At 39.2% G+C, this 12,773-nt stretch overlaps 2 protein-coding genes across 2 annotated transcripts in view; one reads left to right on the forward strand and one right to left on the reverse strand.

Annotated features, from left to right (window-relative positions):
• The first annotated feature begins 28 nt into the window (after positions 1–28).
• psmb7 (proteasome 20S subunit beta 7) lies at positions 29–7,967 on the forward strand. Its single transcript, XM_054758348.1, has 8 exons — positions 29–177; positions 2,187–2,280; positions 3,779–3,876; positions 4,051–4,191; positions 5,947–6,062; positions 6,382–6,440; positions 6,522–6,673; positions 7,794–7,967. The coding sequence occupies exons 1-8, from the start codon at positions 116–118 to the stop codon at positions 7,903–7,905; spliced, it is 834 nt and encodes a 277-aa protein (XP_054614323.1). The 5' UTR covers positions 29–115; the 3' UTR covers positions 7,906–7,967.
• cdk9 (cyclin-dependent kinase 9 (CDC2-related kinase)) overlaps positions 7,717–12,773 on the reverse strand; it is a 15,044-nt gene continuing 9,987 nt past the window's right edge. The window contains exon 8 of the mRNA XM_054758347.1: positions 7,717–10,345. Coding sequence (XP_054614322.1) covers positions 9,980–10,345 — 366 coding nt within the window. The 3' untranslated portion in view covers positions 7,717–9,979. The remainder of the gene's footprint in view (positions 10,346–12,773) is intronic.

A 12,773-nucleotide genomic window follows, 5' to 3' on the forward strand; every position in this document is an offset into this window, starting at 1 on the left:
ACTTCCCATACATGCAAGTATACTCCTTACCAGAAGGTGTCGGTAATGCACCCAAAAGTTGCCATCCGCCAATTGAAGAGGAAGAAGAACCTTCGTTAATATCATCTTCAAGAAGATGGCGGCGTTGACTGCAAGTCGTCCAACTCTCGGCGGTTTCAGTTTTGACAACTGTAAACGGTAAATACTGTCGGTAGAGAATGGACATATTAATGAAGTATTGTCATTTAGTCATTTATGGTGTAACCTTTGCAATGGTTTTATGTCGTCCTTATACTGCTTTTCATTGCAATGACTCAGCTCTTCCGCTAGCAAGTAGCACTGTTGCCCAACAACAATGAGCGTTTTTTTAACAACAGTGTGTATTAATGTAATTTTTACAAACAATGAAACATTGGTATGCGTGTGAAAATTTGTAAAATCAAGTCTGTGGTTATTTCTATCTGATAAAGCATGAGTTGAACTTTAATTTGATACCTCATTCACTTATCTACCCCAAATACTAAAGAAGTCATAGCAGATTTTATACCGGAAACTAGTGCCTTTGGTCCCCATTGCTTAACATTGAGGCAAGACAAAAGGTGTGATCGACCCACGTCACCCAACCCACTCCCAAAAACGTTAAGATTTGAGAAATTACAATATAATCTTTTTCCCCTTTATATCCATGGTGCAAGTGGATAATTTATAAGCTCTTTTCTTGGTTCCACAAATTACTTAGTTTTGTTTGCCACTGAAAAATACACACAAAAGCATTTGCAAGGAAGATATGTTTGGATGGATGGTATTTCTCCGTTTAGACAATAAAGCCCCACACACGGTGACAGGTTTTCACAGCTGCACCGTGCTGGGATTAGCACACCATCCATCCATCCATCCATTTTCTATACCGCTTCTTCCTCATTAGGGTTGCGGGGGCATGCTGGAGCCTATTAGCACACCAATATAAATAAAATATTTGAAATTAAACACTCTCATCAAACTTACTTATTTGTTCATATGATGCACACACAGCAATGAGCAACATCATGTGCTGCTTTCTGCATCGTTCTCCATTGCGCCATGAGGCATTGAGGTGCACCTGTAATTGAGAGTTAGGTGCAAATTTTTTTTTTTTTTTTTTTATTCACACACCCCTTATGCCCCACTTTGGGAACCTAGGCTTTAGATTACTCCATCATTGCACTCTGCTTATGGTTGTTTACATTAAAATATAACTGCATTTTGTGTTCTATTCTATTTATGTATTTATACAGAACCGGTTATGACGTTTACATCTGCGCTACATGCATTGTGTAACTTTTTATGTAGCTCAGTCTTGGTGGATGTCACTAAGAGTCACTAATAAAATAACCCCCCAATATATTACATATATATATATATATATATATATATATAGTATGGTTATTGAGCATTTGAGCAAACTTTGATAATATGGTGTGCTGTCCACATATGGCGTTGTTGTTTACATCTTTTATTTAGCTCACTTCCTGACCGTCCATACTGTATGCTAAATACAATTAACATATCTCACCATGACAATTGTTGGTGGATGAGGGTGGTTATAATTCACAGCAAACAGACTTCACTATGATGTGCTGCGTTACATGAGTGAATATGTAGGCGTGGAGGCTGCTCGGAGCATGTGTCCGCCTACAATGCTCCTCCTCCATGTAGGTAAAACACGAACTTCACGATGCAATTCAGTAATGGAGATTACTCTTGCTAGCGAGCGATTTTTTAAAAATACAACATACAATTAACAGGCTAATGTGGTCGCTATGTAATCATTGTCTATCTTAAATGCAGTAAATCGCAGTGAATTAGATATCTGTGTTAGTTAGAACTCGCAACGACCAACCATTCAAAACACGGCAAATATTTTACATGGAGTAGCAAATGATTGAATATCTAATAAAACAGGACCAACGTTTCCGCCGTCTCATCAGCAGGTGTTGTAGCGCCTCCTATCCTTTCATTTCATTTCATTTGAAATGAAAACCACACTAGGGGAGTACACTGCTTAGTACTTAACCCATACCCTTCGATTTAAGGAAAATTGGGACACCACTTGATTCTCGAACGCACAAAACCTAGGGGTAAGATAAGGGGTAGGGGATAGAAATTGGGATTCAGCCTAAATATGTCAATCTAGTTTACACTGTCTATTGTGTTTTTTGCCTTTGCAGAAATGCATTTCTTGACCACAAAGCACAGGAATTGGGCTGTACTTTGCCAGCTCCTCGTAAAACTGGAACTACTATCTGCGGTGTTGTTTTTAAGGTGAGTAAAAAATAATAGAACCAAATTCACAATATTTTGGTTTGCCTGTTTTAAATAGGCTTGTATAGTTTCCAAATAATCCACTACTGGTGCCAAATTAGTACTTGTGAAACAGTGCTGGTGTTCAAAAGAAAGGAAAACCTACAAATTTTGTACAAAAATTATTCCTTTTTATTTTTAGGGAATTTTGTGACACGTGAGTTGAACAGAATTGTAATTGAAATTCTTCAGTAATATAAATAAAATAGGGTTACAGGCTAAATATTGGGATGATATGTGGAATTATGATTCGGCCTGCACCGATCAATCTGCGCTGATTTCTTTAATTTTGGCATATCAGCAATGAGCTGATCCTTACATATGAAATATGATATATGATCTACAGTACCTCCGCAAACGTAAATCTGCTGCACGGGTGAACAACAGTCACTTGGAGCACGGCCGTGTCATCAGTCACAGTCTGGCAGTGTTAGGCAGTTTGAGAAAAAGAGCATAGGATCTGATGGAGTGTCAGATTCAGGCAGGCAAGACGCGGGCCAGCTGATGGCGTCCCGAAGAGGCGCACACACTATCTACCATCTGGATCCAGGATATTTTTAAAGGATTCTTTAACCTCGCGAGATAGGACCATTTTTCGACGTTTGTGCATGTAACTCCACAAAAAATGGTCAGTGTACTTGCAGAAAAAAAATAAACTACAAGTTTCCAACAGGTTCTACAAAATGTCCAAGACTGATAGAGATAATGGAATAATTTCGGATACTACGATACAGAATGATACCTTTTGGAATTTTGTCATAGGAAGACAAAAAATAAAGCTATTAACATGCAACAAACATGGCGCTTGCTGTGTCATTATGTAGGGAGCCCGCATGCATTGGTGGAGCTACGTGGTGGCCAATGATGACTGTGGCCACCCTTGGTCACTCTCCAGCTGCTTTGAAGAGCTATTTTCATAACCATATTACATTCCACAAAATCATGTAACAAAATCTTTTAAAAAAAATAAAAAAAATTGGATTGGCAAGACTATAAAAAAAAATCGGCAAAAAATGTGAATGTGGGACATCCCTACTATTTACATTGTAAATTCTCTAAAACTATGAATGAACACATTGGAACATTTTCCAATGAGCTTCATAAGGTTGTCACCTGAAATGGTTTTTACTTCACAGGTGTGCTTTGCCAGGGTTGCTTAGTGGAATTTCTTGCCTTATTAATGGGGTTGGGATCATCTGTTGTGTTGTGCGTCCAAACCTTTGGCTTGTACTGTATGTACTCCGACAGATGGAGTCAAACATGAAAAAGTGATAACATTTTTGAAGAAACGTGTCAGATGCAATTATTACTACATATTATTCAATGACTCTGTCATCTGATTTTTATTGTCATATTTGGGTCAATACGGTAGTTACACATTCTACCATTTATGACAATTGTATTTTTTCCAGTCATGCATTTGCTTAATGTAAACATTGCTTGGTGGTTCTGTGCTAAGGGTGGGATCATCCTGGGTGCTGACACCAGAGCCACTGAGGGCATGGTAGTGGCTGACAAGAACTGCTCCAAGATACACTACATCTCACCCAACATTTAGTAAGTGATGTGCTTGACAACGCATTCTTTCAATCATTGTAAAACAGACACTATTGAAAATAGGGATGCATTAGTTTTGCACATGAGCTCTGTATCAGCAATGAATATTTCCTCACTTTGTTGCGTCAGAGGTGGCAAGTGAAACAAAAAGTTGTTTTGTGTTGTGTTGTGTAGTTGTTGTGGAGCAGGAACGGCTGCCGACACGGAAGTGACCACGCAGATGATCTCCTCCAATCTGGAACTGCACGCCCTTTCCACAGGCAGACTGCCGCGTGTGGCCACTGCCAACCGCATGTTCAAGCAAATGCTCTTCAGGTACACTCCATGCCCCCAAATATTGCCCAATATAACAAACACAACTTTTAACAAAATTTATGATGATTGTTGTTGTTATTATTATTACTATTATTATTATTGTTAGGCGTGTAATGGTATATGGATTTGATTTGTAATCTAGTTTTACAGTACTATCTGTTTGGTATAGGGGCATACTGATTTCCCACACCGGACACCTTAAATGAGGGACAGGAAGTGTTTATGGCGTCACTTGTCTATTCTGTAAAAAAATCCAGTAAAGTCCAGCCTTTAGCCAACGATAGTGCCAGGGAGTAGCCAGAGCTTTAAAAGCCTCCTCCCTTTCTTGGCCTCCCCTGTGAAATACGTAAAGCGTAGGGCTGTCACGATACAAGATATTTTACCATACTTTTAAGACAATAAATTACAAATCTACTAATTTAATTTCTACTACGGTACAATCTTCTGCACTCTGTGTTTGTTACCGGCCCCGCCTCCACCCACCGAGACAGATGTATGACAAAAGGGCTGCAGGGTTTCTGATATATGTATTTGTTTGTGGCCACGGTAGACTAAAAGCTGCCGGTGATCACAAAGGTAGTGTGGGTGGATGTGTCAACCACATTATAAACGTCACTTTGTAGGTGTCATATGACATCAGTCTAACTAACTAACTAACAGCTAACATTAAGTCCCCCTCCTGATTCGCTCTTGTGCCTCCACGGCAAAGCAAATGGAGAACAGATGTCCGCACACACGGATAATGCTACTTTCATCTTTATTATTTTGATTCCAGATAAAGTAACTCAGTGGTAAGATGCGTATATCCACAACAAAGTTATCCGTTTGCTTGGAGGGAAAAAGGCTTTTCATAGCTGCGCTTCACGTCATGAATTCCACTATAGAAATGTGTTTTCTACACACACGTTTGACACATTTGTCAAACTACTATTGCATGATTAATTGGAAAATGTGCCCATTGGTGAAAACGTTTTGGTTAGTTGCCGTGACTTTGGCTGCATTGTCTTTTGGGGAAGAAAAGTACGGGAGAAAGATATTTAAAGTTAATGCATTTCTTGTTAAAGCCTGTGAAAACGACCCTAATGTTGACATTATTACCGACACTAAATTTAAATATCTTGTAAAAATTGCTGCCGCAGCGATGCAGCAGCGGCACGACACAGAGGCAGTAGTCTGCCTCCCATTCAGCCCACCACCACAGCTTCAGCTCCTATGGAACAAACGTGCCAAGGTGCTGAAACCAATGCACAGATCAAATTAATTAATTGAATGAAGAGACATTTTGTTTCTGAACGAGAAATCTTGTCATGTTTTAATCTTGTGAGATCTTGTGACACCCCCATAGTATATGGCAAAGACAAGTGGATAAGATGAAAGCAGTGTGCCACCATTGTTAGTAGATCTGGGGAATGGGACTACAAGCTGGAACTGTAAATACTACACTTTAACCAAACCTTATTAAAAAGAAAATATTCATTCACACACGCACTTGTCTGCATCCTTGCACTTTACTAAAAGAAGCCTTATAAACTATTAGATTTAGATTAGATTTTCATGGGAAAATCATTAAAGATGTTTACACAAAAGCTTAATACTTTTATGTTAATTTGGGTCCTTTGCTGTACTCAAAATGAAGCGTCATCTTAAAACAGAGTTACATACCAAACCGTGACACTGGCGTAACGTTACACCACTAATGATGACACTTGTTATTTGAAAGCTTGTTTTTGCTAAGCTGTTGATGTCTGTGTTCAGGTATCAGGGTTACATTGGGGCTGCTCTTGTCCTTGGTGGAGTGGACTGTAACGGTCCTCATCTTTACAGCATCTACCCTCATGGCTCCACTGACAAGCTTCCTTATGTCACCATGGGTCAGTTCCAATATGTTTGCTTCAAAGAAATGACCATTCACTGCTAAATACATTCAGCAACACATTCCAAATGAAAAGCAGCACTGAATAAGTATTTGAACGTCTTTAGTTTTTAAATGTTGTACAACAGTCCATCTGAGACGTTCTAAATATAGTTTAGCTTTTCTTTTTTTTGCTGCTGTTTAATGGAAACATTTATCATTTTGACTCTGAAACAAATGAAAGCAAATTTTCTTTTGAGTCAAGTGAATTTGTGAGAGAAGGACAATACTTGTGTGTTCTGGAAGAAGCAGTAAAGATGCTGCTTTCTTTTGATAAGGATCTGGATCCCTGGCTGCCATGGCCGTGTTTGAAGACAGATACAAGCCCGACATGGAGGTAAGGCAGTCAAAGAAAGAAAACGTTGATTGATGCCAGCCAAACGAGATGTGTGCACGATTGTTTCATTCTTGATGGAAGGAGGAGGACGCCAAGAAGCTTGTGCGGGACGCCATTGCTGCAGGAATCTTCAACGATCTGGGTTCTGGCAGCAACATAGATCTGTGTGTGATCACTAAGGATAAGGTGGACTACATCCGGCCCCATGATCAGGCCAACAAGAAGGGCACCAGGTCAGAACAATAACTTTTTTTTTTTTTACTTTGTGCCTTTCTTCCTGTGTCATTCTCATTCGGAATTGGGCGTCATACCCTGCAGTGTCAGCATAGCCTTTCTCACTTACACATGAAGGACATAAAATATAGTCATAAAACACCAAATACAAAACAAATAATAAAAGCCAAAGCGATAGCAACCTTTCCATCTCAGTAGTAAGAGCACTACACTGTTTAGTTATGTATCATTTCCCAATGTCTTTGAACATGATTATGAGACTTGTTGGAGAAATGCTGTGTGCGGACAGGAAATGTTAGGTTGCAGATGTTGTTTTTGCAATAAAGAGACTGTTGATGGACGCCTCCTCACGTTACAATACCATCTTCATCCTGATTGGTGTTCACAACAGTCCAGTGTTGCGTAGAGTGGCTGCGCAGGATCCGCACGTCATAGTGTATTATTCCACTCTAACTAGTTCTCAAGCAAATCTTATGTTTACGGACCCAAATTAAGTTTTTAAGCAATTTATGGGCGCACATACCTACAATAACTACAATACTTGGAATGCCATAAACCAGGGGTCAGCAACCCACGGCTCTTAAACACACCAGTCTTTCCCATATTAATTTATGCGTGATGGACCACTACAAATAAATTTGGTTCGCCACAGATACATCTGACACTACTTGTTGGCCCTCGCTCACAAACAGTGTTATCATGGCAGTCTGTGTAGCTTGTGGTTAGAAATCCATACAGGAGATGGCATCGTAACGCTGCTTCTAACACACTAGAGAATAAGAAGACGTTGCAGGAGGGATTTGCGTTGCCAACTTTGCCACTCAAAAAATCCACTAGAAACAAATAGAATAACTTTTTCTGGTCATATCGGACACTCTAACATGCTTTGAACGTATCACTCTTCGGGTCCTGCTGGGGGAAGTAGTGGGACAAATAAAAGGGTAATAACACACGGGACGGGGAATGGAACCCGAATCCATCACAGTATGAATACACTATAAATGATCAATCACCTTTAATATTCTTGTATATCAAAAGTTTTCATATTTGCTTTAGAACTTGGCATGATGAATGTTGTGCTGTGATGCTAACACAGCTACATGTCTTGTGTGTGAATAGAAGTGGGAACTACACGTACAAACGAGGAACCACAGGTGTGTTGACCAAGCAGGTGACCCCATTGACCTTGGATGTGATGGAGGAAAGTGTACAAACCATGGATACTTCCTAATATACATGTGTTCAAAATGCAATGTCACTGCTTTGTTTCCAATAAAATTCAACTTTCTTCTTCTTGTTTTGTTCCATATTCTGTACAAGTAGTACATGTGCTCTGCAAGTACCACATCTCCAAATAAAACACTGAGATGGGAAATTGTTGCAGGCAGTGTACTGCATGTACTCTCATTAGCATTTCTTGTACTTATTCGCATCATAAAAACCTGTTAAAGAAAATTCATTCTTGTATGAAAACCATGGCAAACATTTAAAAAATTATACAATCGTCCCTCACCACATCACGGTTTGAATTTCCCTGCTTCACTTGATTTCATATATGGTTATTAAATGATCATTAATGGATTCGATTTTATATAGTGTTTTCCAAAGCACAAGGTAAGGTGAGCGAAGTCTTGCCCAGGGACACAACAGTGACTGGGTGGAGGGATGATGCAGAGTGCAGTCCAATAACCATCAGAGGGCTTCTGCGAGAGAAAGGTTTTAAGAAGAAAAAAGGCCTCATCTCCTTCAAAGCCACATTCTCTGAAAAGAAAAAAATGTAATTTGAAGGTCCTGATGGCTTCCAATGTTAATGGGATGAGAAGGAGATCCTGCCTGAGATGTTTTCCTCACGGCACAGTGGAAGGAGCGCCATAATGATCTGGGGTGCCTTTTCCTTCAATGGAATAATGGAGCTTCAGGTTGTGCAGGGCTGTCAAACGGCAGATGGCTAAGTGGAGCTGTTGAAGGGGGCATCCCTCATGACTGAAGGCCCCCGTCTGTGTGGTAATGGCATTTTCAACAAGACAACGTTGCAAAGGACTTCTTCCAGAGGAATAAACTCACTTTTTTGGACCATCCTGTGTGTTCTGCTGATCTAAATCCAATTGAGAAATCTTGGAGACGGATGGCAAGGGAGGTTTACAAAAACGGACAGTGGATGTCCTCTGTGAAGGTCTTGACCTTTTGATCTGCTAAACAGCCTACTTCACTTTAATGGTTGTTTGCAATAAATACTCAAAAAATGTTTAGTCTAACTCCTTTTTATAATATTACGACTTGGAAAAAAATATTTCAACTTTATACTAAAATTATTTTTCCTCATTACATTATTGTTGTAAAATTACGACTTCTTGTCATTAGATTACAACTTTTTTCTCTTGATTTGACTTCATCTTTGTAAAATTACTGCTGAGTTTTCCATTTACCATACTCTGTATTTCTTGTGAAATTACATTTTTAGAATGTGCTACGGTCCAATAAAAAAAACAGCTGCAGGCTACAAATGGCTTCACTTTGGACACCGCCTGCTCAAGCACTAGCCTGAAGACCAGGCTACAGACGATGCCATGACGCCATGTGTTCATAGATCATCTTACCTTATCATTCATTAGTGGTGAGTAGCTATACATTTAATACTTTAAATGTCTTTAATAAGCGTGTGTGAGGCATATTTAGCTGCAAATAAACAATGGCAATTGAAGAGACACGGAGGGTTCTGGAGCTGAATGTTATTTAGTAATTATATCAGTCAATTTTATTACAAATGATCTGAAATCAGAGGAAGAGGGTTAGGAGGCAGCGGGAAGGAGACGTGTCAATTTTATGGGCGCTAAGACCTACTGTATGTGTATATGTGATTTATAAGATTAGTTGAGATACTCCCAAAAATGCTATTTGTAGTCAAGGGTACATTCAAACATTTCAGGATTTTGGTTGCTTGGGTTGTGCTTTTATTCAAACTAGACTGGAACAACATTCTTATTTTGGGATTTTGGGGTGTGTAAACTGTGGAGCAAGTTTACCCCAGAATTTGCATGTCTATAAAACAGACAAGCAAGGAGAAAAAAAAACAAAAGCGAAATGCCCAACAATTAGATCAAACATTAAAAAGTCATGCCCCCGTGACCCTAAAGAGGAGAAGCGGTATAGAAAATGGATGGATGGGATGGACTACAGTTCAGTTATGACGTTCAAGGTCCGAGTTGGAATCTTTTCGTCCCCAACCAAAGCATTAGATCTCAATATAAAAACACAAGGAGGTATAAAGCAAGGGTGTGCTCATTTCTACAAAATGTCTCTCTTCTTTAAAAGACTCGATCGAACTCAGTCTGACTGGTGGTGGCGGGGTTTCTGTTCTGGTTGGGCTGCTGTTGGGGCATGTGACCTCTCCGCCGGGGAGGGGCCAGATATTCAAACATGGACGTGTTGTGCGTGGACAACATGCTCTTCAGGTCAGATGGCATCGGATCAGACCAGAAGAAATCATGGTTGAGAGCGTCATCACTATCTGTACGCTGGGCGGGGTCCAGGACCAACAGCTTGTCGATCAGGTCCAGAGCGTAGTGGTCTTTGACGTAAGCTTTGAGACGATCCTTCACTTTCCTCTTTTGGCCTTTGGGCAACTCCATTTTCTGGTACAGCTCATACTTTTTATCCACCCCTGGCCACATCTGTACAGAGAAATCCAGATGATCAATTATTTTGATATTATTATTTTCTATATATGGTCATCTTACTCCCATTTCTTCTTTTTGCATTTTGAAGCTCTACTTAAAACTCTTAAAATTTTGATCAGGAGTGCATTAAAGAAAAAGTTATTTTTAAAAGCCCTAATATTATGAGAAACAAACACAACTTATGTTGCAGAAAAAGTTAGAATATTATGGGAATAAAGCCAAAATACTAAGTCACAAATTTAAAAAAGAAAAACATTTTTATATAATAGAAAGTTGAAATAACAAGCAGCAAAAATGGAAAAAAAATGCTTTTTATGAGACCAAAGTCAAAATATTAAAGAGAAAAACATTGTATACTAATGAGAAGAAACGGCGCAATTCTACAAGGAAAATCTGTAACATACAAGGAAAAATAATGTAGTTTAAATATTATTTTATACATTTATGGAAGTCGTACTATGAGAAACAAACACAACAAAATAAAAATAAAGTAATTATATGGCAATAAAGTAAAAAATATTACAAAATGAACATTTACAAATATTAAAAAAAAAATTCAAATATTTGGAAAATTTAAAAAAAAAACAACAGCAAAAATGGGAAAAAAAAGAGCAAAGACTGAAGTTGATACTAATAATATGCTTTTTCACCAATATTACAAAGCTGCAATGCAGTTTTTTCTTAAAATGTATGTAATTTCGACATGTGTTGCTTTACAAAATATCAAAGTGGCCCTTGCATCCTTTCATTTTTCCAATATGTGGCCCTTGCCACATAGTTTGGACGCCCCTGGCCATCTCTGTGTAGAGCAGGGGTGCTCACACTTTTTTAGCCTGCGAGCTACTTTTAAAATGACCAAGTCCCAAAGGTCTACTTACTACTATAAATATATAAAGTATATATATATTTACTATATTTATTTTAATAAAATATGAGTAGGTATTTATGTAGGTTATACATGTATATCAGTACACGCACTTTCTCAGCATGCAAGTACAAGTCAAAATGATCTTCCTCTTTCTATAAAACATAAAACATATACAAAATGTAACCAGTAAACTCTGAAATTCTATTGTAAATATGAATAATTAGTATTTCACATTCACATGTTCAAAGTTTACAGGCAATCAAAGTAGTTGCTATCATAATTCACTTCAATATGGAAATAAAGATAATACACATAACTCCTAAATAGTTGTGTACATAACCTGAGTACTGCTAATATGTCAGTCACATTAGCTATGTAACGTTCATTAGATGTATTACATCCAGTTAGCATTTGCTATCAAACATTAGCCATATACAAGAATGTAAAATGATGATGCAAAAGTCAATGCAGCCGAAGTCAAGGCATCATATTGAAAAGGTTTCACCAATGGGCACATTTTTAATTTCATCATGAAATAATAGTTTAAGAAGCCAACGTGTAGAAAACACTGATTTCTGTAGTAGAGTTCATGACGCCAAGCAAAGCCAGTAAACAATACACTACGTAGCTAGCCGCTACAAGTGAACAGATAACTTTTGTTATCGATATAGACATCTTACCGCTGAGTTAGTTCATCCATAATCATAATCCATAATAAAGATGAAAGTTGCATCTTCATGTGTAGCTTGAAACGCTGCGGGGGAGCAAGCGCGAATCAGGAGGGGAGCTTAATGTCAGCTGACTGATGTCATATGACAACTACAAAGTGACGTTTACGCGACCAACCCAAACTACCTTGAGGATCTACCGGTAGCTCGCGATCGACGTAATGGCCACCCCTGATGGAGAGCAACAATTCTGTTTTTCACATCCTTAGAGAGTTTTTTGCATAACGTGCCATGTTGAACTTCCAGTGAGGAGTACGAGTGTAAGAGCGACAACACCAATTTCATACGCCTGCTCTCCATTTGCACCTGACGCATGAGTCACATGACACGAGTGGAGGAGAAAAGGCTAATTGGGCCCAATTTGGACATTTTCACTTAAGCGGGAGTTACATCCCGATGTACGTGTTACTTAGGGAGCAAGTGATTCATCACACCCACGCTTTTAGATCTTGAATGCGGCGTCCATTGCTGGGTGTGCTTCCTGTAAGGCTGTCGTACGTTTCACTCACTGGGGACGTCCTGTGTGGGCATCGTACGACGCTCGTGAAGCCCACTCACTTCGACTGCAAGATGGGCATACTGGCTCCCTACGGCAGCTACGGCTATTGTGACCATGTACAGCTGGAGGAGTCGCCCGCCATGGGAGGAGCCACTGTCGTGCCCGGGCAATGTACACAATGTACTTTTAAACTTGCGACACACGCACTCCTCCTCTGCCTTGCTCTTGTGACCTGGCTGGCAAGGTTTTTTCTGCGTGCACGCAGAAAATAATTTACATCCTAATTTTCTTCCTACGAGCTTTGCGTGCCGTCTGTTAGTTTGAAAA

This window comes from Dunckerocampus dactyliophorus, chromosome 17 (assembly GCF_027744805.1).
Source record: "Dunckerocampus dactyliophorus isolate RoL2022-P2 chromosome 17, RoL_Ddac_1.1, whole genome shotgun sequence".
Taxonomy (NCBI): Eukaryota; Metazoa; Chordata; class Actinopteri; order Syngnathiformes; family Syngnathidae; genus Dunckerocampus; species Dunckerocampus dactyliophorus.